General features: G+C 51.2%; 12 protein-coding genes across 12 annotated transcripts; 6 read left to right on the top strand and 6 right to left on the bottom strand.

Moving 5' to 3' along the window:
• Positions 1 to 1,329: 1,329 nt before the first annotated feature.
• On the bottom strand, positions 1,330 to 2,770 carry J7T55_009745 (uncharacterized protein; the record flags this gene model as incomplete). The annotated part of the gene is made up of 5 exons (XM_053143692.1): positions 1,330 to 1,514; positions 1,759 to 2,064; positions 2,242 to 2,271; positions 2,519 to 2,603; positions 2,660 to 2,770. 5 exons carry the CDS (start codon positions 2,768 to 2,770, stop codon positions 1,330 to 1,332), a joined length of 717 nt encoding a protein of 238 aa, XP_052993264.1.
• Positions 2,771 to 4,602: 1,832 nt separating this feature from the next.
• On the top strand, positions 4,603 to 7,023 carry J7T55_009744 (uncharacterized protein; the record flags this gene model as incomplete). The annotated part of the gene is made up of 3 exons (XM_053143691.1): positions 4,603 to 5,103; positions 5,155 to 5,441; positions 5,499 to 7,023. The coding sequence occupies 3 exons, from the start codon at positions 4,603 to 4,605 to the stop codon at positions 7,021 to 7,023; spliced, it is 2,313 nt and encodes a 770-aa protein (XP_052993263.1).
• Positions 7,024 to 7,190: 167 nt separating this feature from the next.
• On the bottom strand, positions 7,191 to 8,346 carry J7T55_009743 (uncharacterized protein; the record flags this gene model as incomplete). Its single annotated transcript, XM_053143690.1, has 2 exons — positions 7,191 to 7,436; positions 7,618 to 8,346. The coding sequence occupies 2 exons, from the start codon at positions 8,344 to 8,346 to the stop codon at positions 7,191 to 7,193; spliced, it is 975 nt and encodes a 324-aa protein (XP_052993262.1).
• A 1,248-nt stretch (positions 8,347 to 9,594) lies between these two features.
• Positions 9,595 to 10,319, top strand: J7T55_009742 (uncharacterized protein; the record flags this gene model as incomplete). Its single annotated transcript, XM_053143689.1, has 2 exons — positions 9,595 to 10,135; positions 10,216 to 10,319. The coding sequence occupies 2 exons, from the start codon at positions 9,595 to 9,597 to the stop codon at positions 10,317 to 10,319; spliced, it is 645 nt and encodes a 214-aa protein (XP_052993261.1).
• Positions 10,320 to 10,338: 19 nt separating this feature from the next.
• On the bottom strand, positions 10,339 to 11,504 carry J7T55_009741 (uncharacterized protein; the record flags this gene model as incomplete). The annotated part of the gene is made up of 5 exons (XM_053143686.1): positions 10,339 to 10,431; positions 10,482 to 10,549; positions 10,609 to 11,016; positions 11,108 to 11,338; positions 11,432 to 11,504. The coding sequence occupies 5 exons, from the start codon at positions 11,502 to 11,504 to the stop codon at positions 10,339 to 10,341; spliced, it is 873 nt and encodes a 290-aa protein (XP_052993260.1).
• A 563-nt stretch (positions 11,505 to 12,067) lies between these two features.
• Positions 12,068 to 13,072, bottom strand: J7T55_009740 (uncharacterized protein; the record flags this gene model as incomplete). The annotated part of the gene is made up of 4 exons (XM_053143685.1): positions 12,068 to 12,150; positions 12,221 to 12,325; positions 12,443 to 12,558; positions 12,627 to 13,072. The coding sequence occupies 4 exons, from the start codon at positions 13,070 to 13,072 to the stop codon at positions 12,068 to 12,070; spliced, it is 750 nt and encodes a 249-aa protein (XP_052993259.1).
• Positions 13,073 to 14,190: 1,118 nt separating this feature from the next.
• J7T55_009739 (uncharacterized protein) lies at positions 14,191 to 14,525 on the top strand (the record flags this gene model as incomplete). The annotated part of the gene is made up of 2 exons (XM_053143684.1): positions 14,191 to 14,399; positions 14,468 to 14,525. 2 exons carry the CDS (start codon positions 14,191 to 14,193, stop codon positions 14,523 to 14,525), a joined length of 267 nt encoding a protein of 88 aa, XP_052993258.1.
• A 164-nt stretch (positions 14,526 to 14,689) lies between these two features.
• J7T55_009738 (uncharacterized protein) lies at positions 14,690 to 15,370 on the bottom strand (the record flags this gene model as incomplete). The annotated part of the gene is made up of 1 exon (XM_053143683.1): positions 14,690 to 15,370. The coding sequence occupies one exon, from the start codon at positions 15,368 to 15,370 to the stop codon at positions 14,690 to 14,692; it is 681 nt and encodes a 226-aa protein (XP_052993257.1).
• A 2,084-nt stretch (positions 15,371 to 17,454) lies between these two features.
• Positions 17,455 to 17,877, top strand: J7T55_009737 (uncharacterized protein; the record flags this gene model as incomplete). The annotated part of the gene is made up of 3 exons (XM_053143682.1): positions 17,455 to 17,576; positions 17,619 to 17,737; positions 17,822 to 17,877. 3 exons carry the CDS (start codon positions 17,455 to 17,457, stop codon positions 17,875 to 17,877), a joined length of 297 nt encoding a protein of 98 aa, XP_052993256.1.
• A 232-nt stretch (positions 17,878 to 18,109) lies between these two features.
• Positions 18,110 to 19,454, bottom strand: J7T55_009736 (uncharacterized protein; the record flags this gene model as incomplete). The annotated part of the gene is made up of 2 exons (XM_053143681.1): positions 18,110 to 18,926; positions 19,000 to 19,454. The coding sequence occupies 2 exons, from the start codon at positions 19,452 to 19,454 to the stop codon at positions 18,110 to 18,112; spliced, it is 1,272 nt and encodes a 423-aa protein (XP_052993255.1).
• A 1,238-nt stretch (positions 19,455 to 20,692) lies between these two features.
• J7T55_009735 (uncharacterized protein) lies at positions 20,693 to 22,550 on the top strand (the record flags this gene model as incomplete). Its single annotated transcript, XM_053143680.1, has 4 exons — positions 20,693 to 21,349; positions 21,412 to 21,451; positions 21,515 to 22,248; positions 22,314 to 22,550. 4 exons carry the CDS (start codon positions 20,693 to 20,695, stop codon positions 22,548 to 22,550), a joined length of 1,668 nt encoding a protein of 555 aa, XP_052993254.1.
• Positions 22,551 to 23,016: 466 nt separating this feature from the next.
• Positions 23,017 to 24,162, top strand: J7T55_009734 (uncharacterized protein; the record flags this gene model as incomplete). The annotated part of the gene is made up of 1 exon (XM_053143679.1): positions 23,017 to 24,162. The coding sequence occupies one exon, from the start codon at positions 23,017 to 23,019 to the stop codon at positions 24,160 to 24,162; it is 1,146 nt and encodes a 381-aa protein (XP_052993253.1).
• Between the last annotated feature and the right edge of the window lie 410 nt (positions 24,163 to 24,572).

The following is a 24,572-nucleotide window of genomic DNA, read 5'->3' as shown; positions in this document are numbered from 1 at the left end:
GATCTCGCACCCGACACGGAGGGGCGAGGACCTAGGTACCAGCAAATTTATCCACCACGATATGGAAGGTCGGACCTTTTATGGTGCCCACTCGCATCAGTTGCCGAGGAGCTTCGTCTGCAACTCTCATCGTCGACCGATAGGCGCGCACCCAAGACGGACTGAGTCCTCAGATACCTCTGTATCTGATCTGAGGTTGAATCAACGTAGGTATTAAATAAATTAACCCGAAGTCGTTTGAGCTGACGAAGAAAAAGAATCGCAGGTACAACCGCCAGCGCGATGAGCGCAGATATGCTTCCTGATGCCCCCCTTATTCCCTCGGCCATAGCCAACATGCTGCCAGCTGAGAGCATGGTACACACCGGGGCCCATGCAGAAGCTATTTCGACACGCGACCCGGCTTCTGGTTTGACGGAGTCATAGCCGGTCATATTCGAAAGCCTCATCCGAGGCTGAGCGGCCCTATGGCCTTGACGGACGACAGACACACTGTGGAGACGTGCCCTTACGTCGGCACGGTTTGCATGAAGAGCACCGGACGGCCAGTAATGAGGAATCAGTTGGACTTGTGCAAGTTATCGACTTCGAGCATTCTTGCATGAATTCTGCTTTATTTGTGTAGGATTTCAGAAGCTCTCCTCCGCACGATGTGCGTTTGGTCTTCGTCGTGAGATGCAGAAACCACTCCAAGGTGCTTCCCTTCGCGTTCAGGATGGACTTGAAAACGCCGGCTTTCAACATGACAACCATGACGAAGCTGCCATCCAGTGGACCAAGTCAGGCGATATTCACCCATGCTAGACGACATGCGTGATCGAGGAGTTGCGGCTAAGGATATGGCCGGGACCGCGCTCGAAAGGCGAGATAAAGCTCAGAAGCCGCCTAGTGAGGGAATGCCAGCTGTGGAGGCTTTTCGTCTCTCTTGTCAGTTATGACCAGCTTGCTGAGCTGCCATACACCTTTCCTGGGCGGTGCAGAGCAATGCCCGCCACGAGGTCCCTGTACGAGGAACAGACCAGTGATCTATACGGCGCAATTCTCCTCGTCAAAGATCTCTGCCGAGATATGCGCTGAATTTATAACCTCTGTTATAGGAGATACCGTACGCGTCTCGATAAGCTTCGTTCTCGTCGGTGAGATGCCCTGTGGCGGCGCTCGGAAAGCCTCCAGTTCATCGGACGGCATCCTCTCAACTGGCTGCCGGTCCTCTGCGGACCATCGAAGCCTTTGCTTCGGACATGCAGGCTGCGGCTGAGTACGCAGTGCTTGCTATGGTTGACGATTTTCTCAATCTCTTGCTTGACCTCTTTCTTCGTATCGCCCAGTTCATCTCTCGTCCTGGCCATCGAGCTGGGCCTGCGGGATGCCATGATCAACATCAACATAGTAGCCATCATCGAGCAGCTGTGCGAGATTCAGCAGAAAAAGGATCTCAGCCGCACGCGAATCGGGGTGTGATGTCCACTTGGTGGACCGTTGGCATGCCATGATGCCATTACATCTCTCGTCGACTGCGTCAACAGGCAGAATTCGTCATGGAAATGAGGTGTGAGAACTAGAAAGCAGTACATCACCAACGGTCAGTCTCTGTGACATTGGCCATTAAGAAGGCTGGTGTCTGGCCATAACTTACCTTATCCAAAAGCATTCCTGGAAAGTGGATAGTTTCGGGGTGTTGCAGACAGTGGAGGCTGAACCGGTCACTGCTCAAGAGCACCCAGCAGCAGCTCTTCAAACGGAGTTTGGAAGACTGACAAGTAGCTGTTCCAGTTGACGTCCTTTGACTCAGGACCGGAAGGGACCGGGTCAGACTTCCCGTGGCGTGAATGCTGCCAGTGCGGGCAGCGCCACCGCGAGTCCGCGAGGCTGATGGCGCGGCTGAGGAACCCGCCGCGGCTGAGACTCCTGCAGGCTGGTTGCGGATTGCCAGCCATCGCTTCTTGAGGGTGGTCACGCCTGCGGACGTGGTTCCACCATTCTTCTGGATGTGCTCCTTTACGGCCTTCCAGATACCGTTGATGCTCTTCTCCTGATCCAGAGGACCAGTCGCGAAGAGCTGGACTGCTGCGCGGAGCAGTTGATCCTATATCACAGAAGGCCATGTCAGCGTCTTTTCCTTCTGGTATAGTCGGCAGCTCAAGATGTTCTGCCATGATCCTTGTCGTTGATCAGAGTGCACAAACACAAGAGAAGCGCACGGCCAACTGTGCAAAGAGTGCCTGGCATGGAAACACTGACCTCTGATCTGATTGATATTGACGACCAGCTCTGTCGTTATCGCCGTCGACTGGGACGTTCAGAATTTGTTGCGCTTCCTCTGAAGCGCAGACTGGGCGACTTTAGAGCAAGAAGCGGAATGCGGACGATCCTGAGACAAGTTGCCTTGTTCCACAGGGAACAACAGAAGGACTCGCGGCGCCCTGCCCATGCTTGTGTCTGTCTGCCACGACCAGGGTGCCCTTATCGTCGGCGAGGTCAGCAGACTAGACACCTCGACGAGACTGGGAGTACTTACGGCGATCGGGCAATGACACCACCACGAGCGCGTGGCCCCAAACTCCCTGCCTATCCTTGTAGCACTTGGCCACACTCAGGACGACCTTCCTGCCAACGAGGTTAGAGTGAAGCGAATCTCAACGAGGCTGGAAAGTCTTACAGTAGCCAGGCGACTACAGGATGAAGAGTGCGTGGCTTGCTGCACCTTGTCGATCCTTGTGGCACTCTGCCACACCCAGGGCGACTCCCAGAACGACGAAGGTGGTCTCATCGGTGGTCAGGGGTGTGGGATGGTGAAGACGCAAACGTTGACCTCTGTCAACGGGAGGGCTTCGTACCATTTGATGACCGTCAGGTCTCTTCCGCCTGGCTTTGGGCGTCGCGTCTATGCGTCAGCCCTTATCGAAGGCAGCGAGGATGGGGATGGAGATGGGCGTTGGGGACGGACGCCACTGTGAGCGTGTGTCGACTGGTGAAGAAGTCGATGATGGAGGGTCAATGTTGAGATTTGGGTGGAGGGAAACGGAAAGAAGGATGTTGGGAAAGATGTAGGGAAGGAAGAAAAGTTGGCAGGAAGGTGTCAGCAGTGGAGGTTTTTATAGAGGGGGCCTGGACCCTCAGCCCCGGAACTTGAAGGAAACTCGCGATGTCTACCTTTCAGGGAAACAATGGTCGTGAGTTCGAACCGAAGTGGTGCAGAATGGGCACAATGGCTAGTAAGGCAATTCGCAGGCAAGTCGGAATTCTGCCGAAAATTGATCCACTGGCACAGAATTCCTGCAGGAGGAAAAGGGATCGAAGCGGGTTCTGACATCGTTTGACGAAGTTCTGCGGCGTCTCGGGACTTGTGGACCCAGCCGACAGGCAAGACCGGGAATCAGCAGTGCCAATACCTCGTCACCTTGCAGACAGTCACCCATTACGCCCAACAACAATGGTCACAATTAGGGAAGGGCTGGTCATATTTGGGATGCAGTGATAAGTCATTGTCCGTGGAAAGACTGCTGAGAATTTCCTCAGGGGTGCCTGGAGTTTCAGAAGCCTACCTATGCCCTCTTTCATGGCAGCAGATATCGGCAATATCAACACAGTCCTGGGTTGAACAGAATGGGCGGACATCTCGGATATCAGTGATCAGTCATATCACAGTGTGTTCGTGAGACAGCCTTTGGGAGTGCGAGGACTCAACATCCTGTTCACGCTTCAGGAGAAAATTATGTTAGATAAAAGAAATGGGAGGATATCTTCATCACTGCCTTTCAAGCCTTGTGAAGGTTTGCAAAGACCATTGATATTGGACATGGCTGACAGCACCAAGCCAAGGCGCCAAATGATGCCGAGAGCTACCAGTCAGGGGGTGTCTCGCTTCGGGCCGGCCAGACAGCCAAAGAGCGCTCTGCTTGAGAGGGTGCACGGAACCTGCCGGGCTCCACCCTCGACGTCTAGCGATGACCGTCACTCACGACAAGCTGTCGTTCTTGTACATAACCAGCTGCTGTTATTCGAGCCATCGTGTCTGCTTCCTTATGAACTGTTCATAGTTCATTATTGGCTGTCTGCGCCCCTTTTCTCTTCAGAAACAATTCTTTTTTCGGCGTCATGCCATGTGTCGTTCTTCGAAGTGCGAGTCGATGAGAAAGTGAAGACACTGTCTCCTGACGCTGGCAGGTTGTGTCAGAAGAGACTTGAGTCGGACATCCACGCTGGTCTCTCGTTGATGGACACATGTTGGGCTAAACAAAAGCAATGACGGTCGGAGGGCCTGCCTCAACCCTACTGGTGGTCGTCGAAAGTGCTAGGCGACGTGACACGAAGTCTAGTGGCAGACGGCTCGTCGGCATCGGACTCGCATAAGCTTATCCGAGCGAAGGAGCGCCACTTGTGGGGCTCGCCGCTCCGACTTCTCAGCACCAAAGAGACGGTTTCATTCCTGGAGAGCCCACTCATAGCACCAACAAGCTTGGTTTCGAGTACACACCCCCTCCATCTCTATCAAGGTTTCAATTGACCGGGCATCTGGAGAGCATCGGTCGCGTAATTTACTGGGCTCACCACCTGACCGCCATACTGGACGGACCCCGGCCCGGTCACAACTCGCCTGCCATGGCGGATACCTCTCGACTGCCCCCTGCTGCAACACCCTTCCCGCACATCCGCAGCTGCGAGTTGTGCCGCCAGCGCAAGGTGAAATGTGACCGTCAGCAACCTTGCTCGCACTGTACTCGGTCAGGCCAAGAATGCCTGTACCCATCGGGTCCGGGGAGAGCTCCCAAGCGGTCACGCCGGGCCGAGAATGCGCAGCTCATGGACAAACTCAGCCGCCTTGAGCACATTATCAAGCGTCTGGCATCAGAAAATCCGGTTGACTCCGAGGCAGTATTGGCAGGTGGTGCTGACAGGGGAGCTGACTCCCTCCAGAGGACACAGCCCTCCTCCAGATCAGGCGACGACGACAAGGAATCACTACACAAGCCGCAAAGTGAGATCTCCAAGGGCCCTGGCGAGGATGCCTCTTCACTCGATGTCCAGTTCGGCCGTCTGGTAGTCAATGACTCCATGAGCTACTATGTTGGTAACGTGCTCTGGGCAAACTTGGCAAATGAAGTATGACCTTAGAGACCGTTGTCGTTGCAAATTGACTGATGGGAGCTCCAGGTTGACGGAATTCGTGACATGGTGCAAGAAGCTGAAGAGGATGAGAGTGACGATGAAGGGTTTGATATGCAGCCCACTCAAGCACCAGACCACGGTCAATCGGGGTCCAATGCGGCCCTGTTCGGTTTCCGTGCGATTGCGTACTCCTTGCTATCGTACCACCCTTCTCTATCACAGGCTGTGAACCTGTTTGCAGTCTTCACGGAAAATGTGTCGCCAATGATTCGCCTCTTTCATTTGCCGTCACTGTCAAGGACATATTGGGACAGCATCGCTGCACTCGACTCGTTAGACAAAAACACCGAAGCACTCTTGTTCGCAATTTATTACTCAACAACGATCAGCCTATCAAACGAGCAGTGCCTTGCTCTTCTGGGGGTGTCAAGGGATACTGCCACAGAGAAATATCGGTTTTCTGCTGAGCAAGCGCTTGCCAGGGCCAATCTGCTTAACACACACAGCATGGTTCTCCTTCAAGCAGCCGTTCTGTTCCTATCAGCCCTGCGGAACCAAGACGACTCGCGCACCACGTGGTCGCTGACAGCCTTGGTCTTCTACGTTGCGCAGAGCATGGGTCTCCACCGCGACGGCACAGTCTTTGGGCTCAAACCATTCGAGACCGAGCTTCGCCGGCGACTGTGGTGGTATATCTGTGTCCTCGACGGCCACTCATCGAAATACCAGGAACACGAAGCAAATCTTCATAAATTCTTCTCTGACACAAAGCTCCCTCTCCATGTCAATGACAGTGATCTCCATCCTGACATGACAGATCCCCCTGTCGAACGAGATGGGTGGACGGACATGACCTTCTGCATGGTCAGATGCGAGGCTATCAACACGGCTTCGAGCACCAAGCTGATTGGCCCCGGCCTTCAAAGGGGCCCTTGGCGAGGGGGTGGTGATATTGGCTCTTCTGGCTTTTCTGTGGAAGGGCGAAAACAAATCGTGCAAGACTTTGTGGAGAGAATCACCAACAAGTACCTGCGCCATTGTGATCCATCGGAGCCTGTCCTCCTGATGTCCTCCATGGTCATGAAGCTGATATTTGCGCGGTTCTGGCTCCTGGTCTATCGCCCACAGCCAGGTCCCACCAGCAACAATGCGAGAGCAGAGAAGAGTCCAACGCCGGAGGGTACGCCAAGCAACAGCGGCTCGACTCCCTCGAGTCAAGAGCCCAGGATACCTCTTGAGCCAGAGACCCGGGAGAAACTCTTCAGCATGTCCATCGAGGTTCTAGAGCTCTCAACAAGCATCTTGACTCACCCCAATCTTATCAAGTGGTCGTGGTATACGAGCACATTTGTCCAGTGGCACGCTATCGGCTATGTCCTGGCCGAGATATGCTGCCGCCCCCCGTCGGCAGAATGCGACCGCGCCTGGAGTGCGGTCATGGCTGTATACGACTCTGGGATCCTGCGTGTCAACGAGCCAAAGGGTACTATTTGGAAGCCCATTCGGAGGCTTTTAGCCAAGGCGCGATACGTTCGGGAGAGGCAAGGGCTGCAAAAACCTTCAGGAGGGCGTGTTGTGACGGGAAGTGGCATTTCCGAGGGATGGAATGGATCACAAAATTCACGAGATGCAGGAAGTGGAAGTCTTTTGCAAGCCGGATCGGCTTCCCCGACTCCTCTGTCCACTGCCTCTTCTGCTCACGTAGTGGATACCTCTGCTGGCGTTCATTCTGGTGAGCCGGGTTCGTTCCCTACGACCTCTGGAGATTCTCTGCTGGATCTGTTGAATTTGCCCGAAGATATTGGCATGGGTGACCTGAGCAACTTCAACATGTTCGAAGGAGACGGTGGCTTCTCCCTCGACATGATGGGCGCTGGATCTGCGATGGATGGCTGGGATGGCCGAATGTGGTAGACGATGAGGCGCGTATCCAAATCTCGCTTCCGTTATTACACCTGGTCCACTAGGCGCTGAGACGACCTTAAACAATCAAGAGGGCAGGGATACCTGGATGATTGGTGCTCGCTGAGTGCAGCATGCACCCATTGTGATAATTTCGCACGCACAATACCGAAGATGTATCAAAACAGACGATCTATGTTATCCTCCCACGTTTTTGAGACACTTCCATGTGCTGTCCAATCGCCCTCCTCACTGAGTCCTTCGAGCTTGCTTCCCCAGCCCTCGTGATCAGTGATGTGCATTGAATGTCCCTCAATCCAGCTGCTGTCGGGGCTTATGCCCTCGCCCGCGGCAAGCTTCCACCTCGATTCAAAAGGCGATCGAAGATCGCCCAATCGGCCATGCTTCAATCCCAATCCACCACCCTTTATGGTGCGAGCTTTCCTCGTCTTCGATCCACTCAACCTTCAAGTGCCAATCTGCACTGCAAGTCTTGCATGTGCCCGTGGCGTGCCTGGCGCTGGGGCAAAGGACAAGCCTATTGAGCTCACGCGAATCAACCCATAAGTGCGGGAATTTTCCGTAGATTATCACGTGCTTACACACTCTGAAAGCGAAATCATCTTCGTTTACCCCCGTTGAATCTTTCATGTGTTTGGAGGCGATACTGAGAATTAGCTCTCCATCGATGACCTTTGGCCACCAGCTCTGACTCCAGAGGCATCGAGGCGTCCCAAATATAAAATGACGTCGTAGCAAGCCCAAAGCGCCTAGTGAATATGATTTATTGAATATGACCGCGTTCACGATCATTCGCGCATCGAGGTAACTCAGCTGCGAAAGGCGAGTGTCAAGTTGAGTAGCCGCGAATGTGGTTGACTGAATTTCGTCTTTTTCCACACAATTGATCTCGCGATATCTCTTGTCATTCCAAGTGTGGAATATCTCGCAGAAGGGGCAGTAGATATCGATATATTTGAGGTCCTTTTCCAGCATTGTCTGTACCCTACGCTTCTGGTCTGGACTGGCAGACGCGAAGCGCTGCCGGGCCTGAAAGAAAAGACTGTCGTAGAGACCTTCGCAGGCGAGAGAGAAGGCTATACAGTCCTCGGTCTCTAAGTAGTAGAAAACCATGCGCAGCAAGTCCAGCGGGATGCTCATGAGTTTCGAGTTGGGTTGATATTGTTCCTCCCCTGGAGATTCGATCAATCTGGAACCTGGCACGTCATTCTGGTCCTCGTGAGAACGCGGAACCGAGACTGCTTGGCGTCGCTTGCTCCTTTGAAATTTGAAAATGCGCCGTAAAAACGCGCAACGAATGGTTTGCTGTCCCATAGTGTGGAATGTTGACAGTATAATTCATAAGTCGTGCGTGCAGTGCCCGAAATATTGGATTCCCCAGGTGTGTGGCGAGTGCGTTTTGAAACGGATTGCATCAGGCCATCATTGAGAAAATAAAGCACCAGGATCCACGTCTGCCAGGCAAGAGAAAGTTTGTGGCCTGCTCAGCCAAATAAACTTTTAATTTGGGCACTACTCTAGGAAGCCCATTCAGTAGTGCGTTACTTTGTCAAATAGCGCAGGTGATTATCTCAAGCCGGTTCACTTTGGCTTGGAAACGAAAATAGGTGACCATCTGACCTTCTAGACAACCGAGGTTCGGGCGAATGAGCTACGTGTTATCGGTAAAATATTTGAATGAGCAACCCAGACCTTGCACAGTCTCTTTTTCTTTTCAAGCTCCCGGCATCCTTCAGAAAAACATAGAGATTGATAGGCCGATACAGTCACCCCCAGGTATCAAGACTCTAGACCCCTAAGTCATCCAACAAAATGTGTCTCAAACCGTGGGATTTACCTCCTAACCACCCCATCTTTAAGCCCCCATTTGTCTGGGCTGAAGAGCTCGAGCCAAAATTGAACAAGATCTCACAGCAACTTGATCAATTCCAACAACGAGCAGACGGTGTGGCTCAACGATTGGAGAATCTCTCAGAGGAAACACGCATCTTGGAGCTAGCAGAAAACAACCGACCGTGGTGGATTCGTCCTGCTCGCAACCAGCGGCCAATTAACCTTCCGAATAAATCATCTTAGCTTATGTTTTATTCGCATGGTGAATGATGGCTGTCCACATGGGCTCACAGGGCACAGATGATTTTGGACAGGTATGGATTTTGGTGGATGAAAATTGCTGGAAAATCAATTGAAAAGAATTCAGTGGTGTGGTAAGCTGCTACCCAATGTCTCTAAATATTCTCCACGGCCTTGATTCTGATTTCATTCAAATCATTCGATGAAGCTAGGCCATTTCAAATGTCTTATATCTTGTTCCACACCTAGCTATTACAGAATCCTCTGTGGTATCATTGAGCTCGCTTAGCTGAAGGACGGCGACATACACAATTTCTTGAAAAGAGCTATGAGATGGAATCAACCAGCTTGAACCTGCTTGCAATAACGACTCACAATAACAACAATACCACTCATACTGGTGGGCCTTTATTCACGGAAGTTATGGAACGACAACATCAACACCGTCTAGCCGGCAGACAAAGCAACGTCTCGACCGCTGGCTCAGTGATGGGGACATCAACACCTAGCTACGAGAGATCCGAGCGGAATGAGGACGGAGAACTATACGCCGACCTCCGAAGTTACATCACCCGGCAGCGCCATGCCTGGTCAGTCACCCGTGACATCGAGATTGCCCAGCCACTACAGCAAAGGTATATGGGCTTTGAGGCAGGATTAATGGAGGAAATACGCCAGGCGGAACGTGACAACGAGAATAAACGTCGAGAACGGGCAGAAGAGATGGAAGGAGCCACGGGCTTGATCAAATGGTCATGGCGATTATACGAGCTGCGGATGAGGCTCTGTGAGAGATGGCAACGACGAAGACTGCGTGGGAACTGGTGGCGAAATCAATTGAACGCCATGAAGAAAGAGCTGAACGGAGAATATGTGCGGCTACAAAATGGCCACCGAGCGGATATGATGAAGGATATGATCTCATTCGCTGGTGAGGAGACTGTTGAGGACGCCGATGATGGGGCATACGTGTGGAACGGCTTACTGAATTACATCGTGTACGGATACGAGACAATGTTCCCTATCTCTCGTGAGTTGGATGTTGCAACGAGTCGTCCTCCGGGGGTTTAGTTTTACGAAGTCAATTTACTGCCTCATACTTTTGACTAGACACTGCCAGAGTGATTCGTTTCAATCTCGAGCTCTGTGCCCATGATCAAATTCAAACAAACTTTCGAGGCGACTACCAGTTGCATTATCAAATCAGCTTCTGAGAGTCGAATCTCTTTTCGTTTACAGCCTCGACTTTTGACCCGACCCATGAGGCTGTTGCTTGACAAGTGTGTCCTCTTCCAAGGCTGGGCGATCAGGACGGCCGGCGGTTGTCTTCGCTGCATTAATACGTGCTGCTCCAATAGAGGCTTCGACAAGCTTACCCCAGCGTCCACGGGCATGGTCAGTCCGGTGATCCACCGCGCTTCTTTGCTGCACAGGAATAGCGTCGCTGTAAATAGGTATCTCAGCAGACATGTCCAAGTAACTTTGGGCAGATATCCAACTCACCATACCCAACATCCCACGCGGTGCCCTCCGTCCCAAGGAGGTTCTGATCAATCCTCGCCTGTCTCATCTCATCAGACATCCCACCGCCACGACTCCTTACCATGGGTGTATACACCATTCCAGGGGCTACACAATTCACTCGGATGCCCTCTTTCCCGTGATGAACTGCCATGGCTCTCGTCATTTGGATAATGGCACCCTTGCTCGTGGCATAAAGCAGGCTTGGGTTGCCTCCCATGATCCCACTCACGGAAGACATGTTTACTATGGCGCCACGACCAGACTTCCGCATCTCAGGGATGGCGTGTCGACACATGAGTACCATGCTGGCCACATTGATACGGAAGTCACGGTCCCAACCGGGTAGATCGAGCTTTGTGGCGTCACCTAGGACGCCACCAACTCCGACTGAGCCAAGTAGACAGGTAGTCAGTACGTTATCACAAACTTCTTCTGCAATCGGTATTGCGAGTGCGCCACGAAACACTAGGAGACTTACCTATGTTCACGAGTATGTGGACAGCCCCGAATAACTGGACAGTCTTTTCCACCGCGATTTTGCACGACTCTTCGTCTGTGACATCCGTCTGAATGACCTCAGAGATCCCGCCTTCCCGGTCGATCATCCGTTTTGTCTCTTGTGCCCACTCCGGGTTGTTATCAAGAAGGGCTACTTTAGCCCCGTGACGGGCAAGCAGGACTGCGGTTGCTCGACCATTGCCAATTTCGCCTTGAAGAAAGATGATCAGTCCCTGGCCATGGATGGATTCATATCTGGATGAAATAGAACATTGCACGCTCAGTCAGGCTTTCAGGGTCTCACCTGGCATTCGTGAACCAGCTCCAGACACCATGGCTACATCCCCAGCGAAATCGAACGCTCTTGGGGGAGTCATTGTTGAGAGAGGTCGGAAGTGAATGACAGCCTTGAACTAATGATAACTAATGCAGTAATGCTCTGAAAGAATCTCTAGACTGCTATGTCCACAGAATAATCAAGTTCAAGGATTTAAAATGAAACATGCACCGACGTCGGATGGTTTCCCCTCACCTCGGCCGATGTACGTATATGCAAACCCAGCGACAATGTGTCGGTATGCCTCCAACTCTCCGCTGGTGGCATGACGGGACCGCTACAAACTGATCCAAAGTCTCTTCCCTTGGGGGGCGAGGTGCACCAAAACTTTCGTGCAGCACACTGTCGATCTTAGAATCATCCACATGTCACCCCGCGCGTATTTGTACGTTAGATGACACTAACATAGCTGCACAAGCAGCAGCGATCACACTGATACAGTCGATGGAAGTCCACAGCTATGTTTATAGGAGAACCCCAACATGCTCTCTTGAAATATTCGCACTGTTTCCATCCCAAAAACAAGTCGAAGACACTATAACGCCAAGATTTATTCGACCTATCGTCAAAATCTTCATAATAAGCCTCATAGAGTCAGAGTCCCTATTTCTTGGAAAACGACTCAAGAGCGAGCCAATAGTCAAACCAATCCACGATGCCCCGAAGACTCTGTTCCTTTACCCAACCTGCAGCATCATTAGTCAGAAGAGCAACGACAACAGTATGATACCGGAGATTGCTTTCGAGTTGACATACGCTCATATGGGTCATTTTGGTTTCCCCGCAAGGCGAAGCCATGCTCAACTCCTGAGAAAAGCTGCACGTGATATTGTCTCTTGTCTTCGATCAGAATGTCGACCGCTCGTCGCCGAGAATTAGCATCAAATGTATGATCGGTTTCTGCACATGAAAGAAACAGTGGTCCTTTGTGCAAGCCGTCAGTCAGGTCGCAGAAATACGAGTTCAAAACATTCTCACCCTTCAGATTTCTAAAGTGGTCCTCCTTGAGAAAGGCTGGATGGGCAAAGGCTCCGGCGATGCAGATTCCATTATCAGAAAGTTGGTCACAGACGTAAGGCGCGCCAAAGCAATATCTGTTTAATGTCGGAAATGATCAGTCAATATCCCATTTCAGAGACGATGCAAACCCAAGTGTCCATACCCGACGCATGCGTATCTCGTCCCAGACGTCCCGTATTTGGCCTTGACTGCATCCACCCATCTTGGCACGGCCTCAGCAGCGAACTTCTGATGCTTTTGTTTCCAGGCCTCGTAGTCGAAACTCGGATCGGTGGTCGTGTCGTGTCGATCCTTGCGGTGCTTCCAGACTGGATCGCCGCTGAAATAATCCAGCCCGATGGTCAGATACCCGGCATTTGCGAAGCCATCCATGACGAGAAGGCCATTCTTGAACAGGCCCCAGACGTCGGGAAAGTAAAGAACTATGTTGCCATTCGACTTCCCTTCACGTGGGTAGACCACATAAGTTTCTATCTCCTCGACAGTCTCAAGCGCTCCACGCGGCTCGCCATCGTGCAGGTTCCCTGTGATGCAGCACTCGCCCGGAGGCTTGGCTAGGTAAGCTTGTTCGACAACTTTCTCGGCCATTGAAGCAGAGAATATTTAGGACAAGCTCAAGTGTCTTGGCTCCGTCTTTGTTGTCTTGTGTCTGCTGCAATCAAGCTTCCCCTCACGATCAAAGAGCGGCTAATATGGGGTGCAACATTAGACCCAGAGAGGTCTTGACGTGATGTGCGGAGAAGCGGGGGGTGGCGATGGATATCATCACAAGGTCTCCATTTGAGTACCAGCCCAAGATTTCACCATGGGCGTAGGACATGGCCGGGGCGCTATGTCATCTCAAACAAGGTAATGTCATGTTAACAAGGATTTTGTGGTTCATTTTCCATCATTTAGAGAGATTTCCTCATACTTATCCCAGGGCCGTTTCCTTCCGAGTCAATTCGCTACGAAGGAGCTCTACCACAGAGGTAGCAAAGCCAAGACCACCTGTAGCTACCCTTGAGCAACGACCATGATTGCTCACAAACTGAACGACTGTGTAGAGCTGAAGGGACAATAGAGGGAAGGACAACGTCTAAAGGAAGGCTGTTGATCTTCTTTCGTATCAAATGAGACATTCTCACCCGGTATCAGTCCCGTTATCCCCAGACCACAAATTATTCCCTTGCAACACGGTTTTTTCTTATGGTGGATTGATTCCAAGAAGGCTTCTCCAATGGCTGCCCTGAGATTTGGTTCGAGGTAGCTCCTCGCATTTACGTCTGCATTGGATGAATTCATCAAGATAATGGTTGATATTCGGGTGGCCGGCCTTTCTATTGGAAGGGCAGCCATAGACTGTCGAAAGTAAGTTTGTCGTGCATGATCGGAGGCACCGTCTTAAGTCGGAATGCGTAGTCGCCTGAACCAAACTGGCAGAAAAGGCAAGAAAGATGGCGGCTGAGAGCTTCATGTTCCTGATGTAGGTGTTGCGATGCTTGGAGGTCGCGTGTGAGATGGCGGATGATAATGACTTAACATGAAAGTTCAATTGCTTTCAGTGCTGATTCTGAGAGGTCATTGGGCTCTATATGTACCAGCTCGCTTGCTACTCATTTGCCAAAGTGGACCGGAACCTGAGGCATCTCGAACAACGATGCAGCCTTGTTCTGGTCCCTGTCTTGGATTTAGGGGCCGATACATCGCATATCAAAACAAGGCAAATGGGCATTAGGTCCAGAGTCCAGGCCAGGACGGATGTCATGCACAATGCCAGGATTGATGGATACCTGGTGGTTATGCGTCTTCTAGCGAGCAAGACAACGATCCGAAACAGCGAGACCGTGATGCGTTGGAAGTCTTTGTGTCTGAACGTAATGGGAGTCAGGGGGCCCGGCTGCCTATTCCCAGAGGGAGAGCTCTGCAAGTGGCCGTGAGTACGTGTGGGGAATTTAGCTGACAAGGTCAATCTCCGCAAACTGCAGATTGGTCCTTCTGAAGCCAATTTGAGGTGCCAAAGGAGTACAAGAAGAAATCGCCAATCCTTGGTGGCACTTGATATTTGTCTAACAACTCGGAGCTGGTGTAGTTCTTTGACATTCAGGGCGTCTCATTTCGAAGTTTACGCATTGAGGCCTGTGATGTATAATACAGAATTGGGCATGGAGTTTTGAGAAAATTTCGTAGGGAATTTTCTCAACGCTCATTACACTGCGATCTGGTTCACTTGAAGTACAAAGCCTCGGGCTTGTGAACGCAGATCTTGCCAGACTTGTTGCTCTTCAACACAAGGCGTGGGTCGTCCTCACTCGCCTTGACATTCTTTCCATCCACATCCTTGTCCTCGCGCAGGATCTCAACAACTTCACCGTCCACGAAACCTGGCAGTGCTTTCCATTCTACCTGCTGGCCCACTTCTGGCAGCCTGTCTGCTGAGCCTTGCGTTTCGGGATCCCGCGGATCATCGTGCTTCGAGCCGACCTTGCCCGCTGACGCGGCGCCGTTGGATTTTGTTGTCTTGGCTGTGCTGTCTTCATCTGCCGATTCCTTCTGCTTCTTATTGGGCCCAGATTGAGAGTCGTCCACGTTTTCACGCTTACTTCTCCGTGGCTCTTCCTGGTCAGCGTCGTCGTCATCCTCGACAGAAACCTCGCTCTCCACGTCCTCATTGTAGTCTCCGCCGGAGTCGTAGACCTCTTCGACCTCGGCCTCTTGATCCTCATCTTCTTCCACGGGCTCTTCATTGGTGACTTCGTTGTCTTCGAGGGCCTCCTTTATGTCCTCCGGATCTGGCTCCTGGGCGTCATCGTCACCCCCAGCTTCTGCATCTTCAGGCACGAATTCGTCTTCATCTTTGTCATGATCATCGGCGACACCCTTGCCCTTGCCCTCTGAATTGGTCATGATATTGGGTTCTTGTTGAACAGCTGATACTAGACAAGAAGAGGTAATGAAATGCGGGGCCTGTAATAAATGCCTTGTTAACTATGCGAAACGTTCTCGCGAGGGGGGCTGGGAGCTACTTAGCGTTCTACACTAATGCGTGGCACGGAGCTGGAGTGCTTGACGTCAATATCAACTAGAGCCTGTCGAGGGATTCCGGTCTTAGCCTAGACCCTGCGAAGTTCCTATGCGTCATTGCCGAGGAGCTCTTGAACGATCTATAAACCAAAAGCGCCGGTTCGGGTATTAGCCCCAAGCTATGGGTATCTATGGCATCGCATGGTCCGTTGCTTTTTCCTCTGCACTTATCAGGAATCTGACTCCTATAGCAGTGCCTAAAAGACATACCGAGGTGATGCGTGAGACCCTGTAACACCACACTAGTCACATGGTTGCCAAGACGCCACTGTAGTCACGTTTTCGCCGATTCCTCTCGCCAATACTACAGGAAGCAAAATCAGGACAAAAAGATTCAAGACGAACCCTCTTCGAACCACCGGAAGTCAATTGGCATGAAGTATCAAGCAGTTCTTTACAATCCCTCGTGTTGACTCGGAAACCAGGCTGGCACCCACAAAGGCTGTGTTTGCACCGTCCCCTTTAATTACAACAGCAAATAACTGTTATTTCTTGGGATAGTAGTTGAAGGAAACCTCCAAGCTAAGGCCGTCAATTTGGATGCAGTAATTAGACTATACTGGTCACAGGGGAGACTCTCTGCCGCGAAAATCCGACACCTCAAGAGAGCTCCATCTGGAGGCCGAATCGAACTCGTGAGGTGGACTGGATTTCGTGAAGGCTCTGTGAGATCCATTTATAAACATTGAACTCGGGCCTGGACACACTCTGTCATACAACGAGTGTTACAGGATTACACTGAGACACTGTGGCACTTGGAGGACGGGGATGGAAAGAGCTAGCATGCGCTGCCTCGTATTTAAATGAAGGTTAACACGGATTAGAAGGCCATGCGGATGTTGACCTCGCTCAAAAATCGAAATTGTGAGCCGAACACAAAACTTGATGATTCGCGAATTTAGCCTACACAAGCCTATGAATGATCAAGTGAGGGTAAAGGGAGAAGGCTCGGACAGAAGTCCGATCCAGCGAATGAAGAGGCGATCTGGGCCTGGTGGATTTTGATTTTCACCAGCTGGACGATGATCTCCATCCATGTCTTACGACTGCGACCGCTGTGACAAATGATCGTCAATCCGGAAGCTGAGAAAACATACCAAGGTACAGACATCACTCGAAGGATTTGGTTCGCCAGCACAGACCAGCTCATCATCCAGACACGAAAGGAAAGATTCTATGTAGATCTCTTCCCAAGGAAGACATCGTCATCAATACCACTGTTTCTAAAAGGCATCGTACAATGTATCTGCAGGTCAATACGGTTGTCGGACGTAGTATTCACTTCCGAACTGGGAGGCATCCCGAATCCTTCTAGCTCATTGTCCACCGACTGCCGGGTGGAAATCCAGGAGGAACATTACTTGCGGCCCCACGAACTTATTGCCCACGTCACTGAAGGATTTTGTGCTGCCCCATTACGGCAGTGCGTCCACGGCTCAACACCGCAGCCTGCGAAGACAGCGGCGACATTATTCACTCATGTGTTCCACTTGTCAGCTTACCGGCTGCAGCGAAGCAATTATCGCCTCATAAAATGAGGGTGTTGCCTAGGGGCGATGTCACTTTGACTGGAGGTGCGAGGGTGACAATCCTGTTCAACCGCAGCGAGCGACTAACATCGAATAAGCTTTGAGAGAGTCTTGTTCGGACTTCACGACTACGACTGAAATGCGGCCGCTCATGATGTGCAAACGCTGAATAAACACAGACCCGTGGAGTCTTCAGGTACCACTCGCAAAAGAAGCCGAGAGAGAAGTCCGAGGTAGATGCAGTGAAAGGAGTGTGACAGAAGGTATATAAGAGCCTACATTTCATCCAACTTCCTATGGTATTCAGACTCAAGATTCATCAACAAAGACATCCGAACCTATTTATTGAAGGCCAAAATTCCAAAACTTCTATTCAAAATGCGTTTCTCCCTGACAACCATTACCATTGCTCTTCTTGGCTCTGCCATGGCTCTGCCGAGCTCAGAGGTCAACCATGTAGAGGAGCGCGCGGCCGTGAGTGCAGTTCCTAGAGACTCTTGGTCAGTTTGCGGCTGGCTTCTTGACTAACATATGACATCTAGCAATGTGGTGGTGAATTCGATTACTGCGCTTCAGACGCAGACTGCTGCAGTGGTTATGCTTGCTACACTAAAGGTAGCGTATGTGTCCAGTAAGACACAAATGAGTTCTGCAGCATGCGGTAGGTGCTCATGTCAATCACTTTGACGCATCCCATTTTTAATATCATGACAGATCTGAATAGTCACATCAAAAAGATTGATAGGGGAAATCGATGAGCTGAGGGCGAGAAAAGGAAACATCTCCAGGCTACCAGACTAGTCAAACAATGAATGCACACAACGATTGTGAACATTGAAAGCCTTACAGTGACAAATCACAAGCTATACCTGGCATTTTTAGCCTATAAAGGAAATTTTGAGGTGTTCAGACAGCAGTCGTGCGACAGACCCGTCAATTGGGAGACCGAAATGTCCATAGATAGCTTGCGTGGTATGAGTTGAGAGTATCGGTGCACCAAGTCCTGACTTCGTAGAAGAAACAGGAGCTTCCGCTATTTGACCTTACTTAGCATCTCTTCGTATTCGGGGAGCTGCCATTGACTTTCGTCGGCCTCCCGAAAAGCCCATTGCCCAATGACATCCAATCTCAAAACTGTTATCACCCAAAGCAAGAAGTTTAGAACAGCAATCCCCCACCACGATGTGGGAAAGATGTCATAGAACCTGGATCCTTCCACAACACCCTCTTGAACATGATTCACGAAAGGCCGGTGCTTCTGATCATACTCCTTGAGCGCGACGGCGAGGCCATCGTTGGTTCCAAGCCTTCCACAGTGCTTGTCGATTTCTCCCGCCAGTATGTAGGTCCCAACAATAGCCGACGTCGTGCCCATCCCCGTCACTGCAGAGGGACAGTGCGCGGCATCTCCAACGAGTGTGACGTGTCCCCTGGACCAAGAATCGAGTTTGACGACGCCGAGGCGCTCGAGGTAGAAATCATCTGACTTCTCCAATCCTTTGAGAAATTCTTCTGTCCGCCATCCAGCACCCTGGAAAATCTCAGCCATGGCAGCCTTCTCGCCGTCGACCCCGCCCCTATGGGCTTGTCTCAATCGCTCTGTGGCTGCCGTGTACATCAATTGTAGGTATACCTGGATCTGATGGGGGTTGCTCCTCCGCATTATGATAAGCCTGCCCCTGGTCGCTGGGAAGATCGTGGCGTCGTATGTTTCGCCTGGCTCGATCTCCTTTGGCATGGTGTAGTAGCCGATATAGACATTGTGGCGAAGGAAATGCATCGGATCTGGAGTGTCCCGTTCGATCATCATGTTGCGAGTGCGTGACCACTGCCCATCTGCGCCGACCAGGCTGCGATTTATCAGTTCAGATGTATCATTCGTGTCAAGGGATGGAAGATCAGCTTAAGAAGAGTCATACGTACAGATCAAATCGGTCAGCCTTGCCATCGGAGAACACGACCTCGACTGAGTCGCCTTTCTCCTCAAAGCTCTTGACAGAAGTTCCGAACAAGATCTTGGCCTTTGAAGCATTGTGGAAGATCCTGGTAAGGTCACCCCGCATGATCTCGTAGTCCGATGTGAAGGTCTGCTTGCCCTTGCCGCTCTTGTTCGCCGGGAAGTATGCCCACTGCTTCCCAGAGCTCGACATCACCTTTAGGCCTTCCTCTTTTGCGGCATGGGCGCGAAACTCGTCGTCGAGGCCCATTCGTTTCAGAACCTCAATGCCGTATCCGCGCAGGTCAATCTGTAGCCCGGTTACTCGCAAGTCTGGGTACCACTCTACGATCGTGACATCGTGATCGAGTTTGTTGAGCCAGAACGCCAGAGCGTTTCCGGCTACGCCGCCACCGCAAATGAGCACTTTCAACCGCGCCATATTCTGACTGATACAGGTATTGTCAAGTTGTTCGATTGGGGTCAACAAGTGATAATTACAGGCTCAAGTATTGTTGTGTAATAAAGAATGTGCCTATGCAACGTGGCTGACAATGTAGGAGACTCCATTTTATATATCTTATTGTTGGGACCATGACGAAAGACTACATTGACGAATTATCGGCCTTCTCGGTGTGCTAAATGCGAGAAGCTGCATTGTGCGGAGATATCACCTATCTTTTGGGGCATCTCTGCCTCCTGTATCCGAAAGAAGCATCTCAAAACTGGCTAATGTGCTGTGCTGACCGGTAAATCGATCCAGCGGCGTATGTATGTTCTCGGGTTTTACCTCAGGAATATCGGCCCCGGACTCCAATCTCCGGAGGTAAGACGGCCGAACTATCAGCAGTGAGGTGACAGCAAAAGCTGCGGGGCAGGATCCCAGGCTCCATTGAGAACCTTGTCTCAACCGGACGCTGGAACACAATTGGCTGCGTGACTGGCTCCTCCAGCAGCTAGGGAATGATACGATAAATAGATTCAGCATATTTGAGGAGTGCCGATGCCGAGCATCCGCTGCGGCTCTTGTCCAGGATCTCCAACGGCACTGCGAGGCCGAATGGGATGCTAGCATGCACATGTCAAAATGAGCTTGTTTCGAGTTAAGATCTATTCGTCTTTGTATATGTTGTCAGATGTGTCAGTCAAGTGGTCATCATCCCCCGAGCAATGTTACCCGACTATCTGTATGAGCCTTCAGCACACAGCCCGCACCGATGTCATACGATTGGGCTGTCTAGAGGATCAACGAAAGTTGACACAGCTCAGGTGAGGTTCTTTTTGATGGTTACGCTCGCCCGGCGATTGGAATGCAATGGTTGTATCCGCGTATCTAAACTTGGGGGCTTCATTGAGCTCTAGGTTTAGATTCGTACGAGGGAGATTAGAGTTATCAGATCGTGCTAATCAAGCCTTGTGGACTGGATGCGGAAGCTCTAGCCGGTGCGCAACCGCAAGAGTGCAACAAATGACGAGGCCCAGGCGCGGAACACGGAACGAAGCCGAGAGCGAGGGCCCGGCTTGTCAATTGCCGAATCACCTCATCCGGAGCTCCATTCACCGACTATCGGCGGCCTTGCGACTTTTCCGCCATCATCAAAAAAAAAAGTCGCGTCGTGTTCGTGACGGCGGGACACCAATTCTTCTCTCCTGCTGTTCAACAGTGAATCATTCTGCAGCATGGCTCGAGAACAGGTTGAGGACAGTCAAGAGGATCTCGACATCACGAGAGTCGAGACATCCGCTGCATCTGAGCACGCCGCCGGGAAACCGGACGCGGCAGGTACCGTTAAAACTACGTCTAGCTCCGGAGGCTCGCAATATGCAACTGCGGCGCCTATGAACAGCAACGTCGCGGCAGTCAATGATACGCCTGGCCATCACCTCTTGCACGAAGGCGACGATGAGGATCCGGCTGCAATCCCCAGGAGTGTTCCCAGGTCCTTGGCGCTGAGGCTGTACGTCTCGCATTTCCTGTCCACCTGGAACTCTCGCGTCTTCGAGTTCGGCGCCGCCCTCTTCTTGACTGCCATTTACCCTGGGACCCTTCTACCCGTCTCCATCTACTCCCTCGTCCGGAACGCGGGGTACATCATCTTTGCTCAACCGGTGGGAACCTGGATCAACAAAGGAAACCGCCTCAATCTCATCCGGTCAAGCATCATTGGTCAGAGGATTCCCGTCGCGGCGAGTTGTGCTCTGCTCTTGGTGCTTTTATTGAAGGGAGAGCAGTTAAGCATCAGGAAGAACAATGGCGTGTTCGCTGTGATCGTGTTCCTGAGCGTGGTAGAAAAACTTTGTGCCACTATGAACCTGATCTCAGTAGAGAGAGACTGGGTAAGTGGTCCTCCTCACTCGTAGGTATTCTGGTAGTAACCTAGCTTACAATTTTTGTATAGGTCGTTGTTATTACTGAGAACAACGAGATCGCGCGTCGAAGTGAGTCATCCCAACGAGTATCAGTTATCAGAAGGAGTAGGCGTCCCACTGACAAATTCACAGCAATGAACGCTCGCATGCGACGGATCGATCTTTTCTGCAAGCTGATGGGGCCTTTGACAGTCTCTCTGGTTGCAATTGCCTCCACAGAGATTGCCATATGGACGACACTCGGCATGAACCTGGCCTCGGTTATTGTCGAGTACGTGGCCATTGAGCAGGTCTATAGACGCGTCTCTGGCCTCCAACGAGCTTCCGATACAGCTGCCTCTTCAAATCGTCAGGAATCGTCGGCTGTGGATCAAAACGTATCAGCTCATGGCAGCAGATATCAACGGTCTGTCAGGCCAATCTTGCGCAAAACCATCAACGGCATTCTTCCCACGGATTCACTCCCGTTCTACTTCAGTCACCCAGCATTCCTCGCCTCCTTTGCTCTCTCCCTGCTATACTTCACCGTCCTATCGTTCTCTGGGCAGATGATCACCTATCTCGTTTCAGTCGGGTACACGCCCTTGTACGTCGGTATCGCCCGGGTTGGCAGTAGCATTTTCGAGATCAGCGCGACGTGGGCTGCGCCGTGGTTAATGAAGAAGGTTGGTGTTGTCCGGGCGGGAATCTGGAGTCTTGCGTGGCAAATGACATGTCTTGCCGGGGTCTTGGGATGGTACTTCTCGGATTTTGAGGGCAAGGGCACGAACAGCATCTTCTCGGCCACAGGGCTTGCAGTGGGTGTCGCGCTTAGTCGGATTGGACTTTGGGGCTTTGATCTCTGCGCGCAAAATATCATACAGGATGTAAGTTTATTACCGCCTCATATACAACCTCCCGCAGGCAGGTTGACTGACTTGATCAAAAATAGGAAGTCGAGGACGACCATCGCGGGACTTTCTCGGCTGTCGAAGCGTCCTTTCAAAATCTTTTCGAAATTCTGTCTTACGTGACGACAATCATCTTTTCTAGGCCAGACCAGTTCCAATGGCCGGTGGTGATCAGCGTCGGCGCTGTCTATACAGCAGGCGGCTTGTATGCGTACTTCTTGAGGAAGCGCCGTGGGCATCTGTTTCACGCACCACGTTGCGTCTGTATCAAGGCATAGATTAGTTAGCTATAGAGGGCACGCTCCACCTGTAAGACACCGTCGTAAAAGTTTTAGGATTAAATGCCTTTCTTGGGCACTTTCACGGTCACCTCCATGGTGGGCTTTGCTCACTCCTTCCGTATGGAAACCCTTAATCCCGGCTGCAGTTTATCGACTGGAATGTGTTCCTCCATACTCACCTCCCCCCTCCGGCCCCTCCGGGTCATCTTTCTTGTCAAAACAGCTCACTCTCGTTCCCATACTTCAACCTTACATTGGCGTAAATGGACAGAGCAGAGACAAGTTTTATGCTTCTGATCTCTTGTTCCGCACCTACATCCAATACGACTGATGGTTCGGCTCTGCATGACATTCTGCTGCCATGCACACGTCACCGTGCCCTCAGATCATTATGAAAGACCAACAAACAAAAACGCAATTTCCAAACAAACATCACCAGTTGATCAACAGAGTCAATACAGAAATGGACCTACCCAATGGCCATGATGGACCGTTCGATTTCCTTGATAGTTTGCGAAAGGGCAAGAGATTCGACGGCCCTTTCCAAATCTCAACGAACGACGATCGTGCATCAGGACAGCACGGTCATGGTATCATAGCGAAAAGCTGGCCAAACGTCGGAAACCATGCATCCATTCTTTCGATGGATAACAATCGGTACGACAAAACAAGTAAGCGCAGCATGGCAACCGAACGCCCGAAACGACAGACTCGTCTGACTGGATTGACCCTCGAAAATCGTCGAAGACTGGCCAAAGACCGCATAATACAGGGTGGGTGGAAACCGGACATCACCGAGATGGCGATTGAGTACGTCGAGGCCAGGAAGTGGAACGACTCACCTGGCTCCGTCTCGGGTGTCAGGCAATTTATCAGGAAGGCTGAAGATTTGGGTGAATTGTGCAGCGACACCAGCAAGATACGAGCCTTTCTGAACAGGCACATTCATGAGTTCATAGCTTTCCATGCTTGGGAGAAAGATTTCAACGTACCGAAGTATTTCGAATTCAAAGCCGGCCAACGACGGACAGACAGAACATTGAAATACCCATGGCTGCGATCGTTCATCCGCGAATATCAAGGCCAGGCTACAGATCCTGCTGAGTCCTTGCTCCGAGATTACAGAGAGCAGGTTGACGCGCTCCCCGCCAGTGTCGGCACGGATCAAGACACTCGAGCGGATCTTTGCGGGAACAGCGACATGTCAATTACCTACGCACCTGACATTGAGGTCATGGATTCTTCACTCAAACAGGGAATGGAATCTCCTAGCATTGAAACGTCTCTGGCGGTAGCAACAAAAGACGATAAAAAGAAGCGACGGCAAACTTTCGACCTGACCGAGGGGCTTGAGAATCAGGACCACGTTAAGAAAGTAAAAACAGAGGCCACGGATGACGACTTCGTCGACAATGGGGGCCATCACCACAAAGCAAATACTTCTGGAGCCAGAGCAGAGGAAATGAATGACGACAGAGTCAGAGACAACAGAAAGCGCACGTTGACTGTGCTTTTCCATGGAATGAAGAACGATAGGGAAGAGGAAACAGAGCACGTGCAAGTTTACGTTCCGCGAAATTGCAAGGGGGTCACAATTCATTTTCTTTGAATCGGTCGCTCTATCTATGCCCGAGACATCGATTTCATAGAAGTTGGCGGGGTAGCATCCTGCGCTCGGGTCAAAATTGTGACTAGACTTTCCTTAAGCACCCCAGCAGCCAGGAACACGGCACGGGCCCATTCGGAGTGCACTGTTCTCTCCTTGATTGATGAGAAGGAACAGAAAGCTATGATTATGAATGAATGGAACAAGCAACAAGATCTTTAATTGACTTTCTTTGCCTGGTTTCTCGTATGTTCACTGATCACTGTGAGGTCCCGCGTTTCAGAACTCTAGAATACTAGAGAAATGATTTGACAGTGTCACAACCGACAAAGGTCCAATCTACAGACACGAATGAAGTGAAATATATAGTACAAAGATATCCAACCCCAATGTCTAGTCGGCGTATGCTTGTT

The sequence above is a fragment of the Diaporthe amygdali genome (assembly GCF_026229845.1).
Source record: "Diaporthe amygdali strain CAA958 chromosome Unknown NODE_15_length_991109_cov_64_707514, whole genome shotgun sequence".
Lineage (NCBI taxonomy): Eukaryota > Fungi > Ascomycota > Sordariomycetes > Diaporthales > Diaporthaceae > Diaporthe > Diaporthe amygdali.
This window is presented reverse-complemented; position numbering and strand designations above follow the sequence as displayed.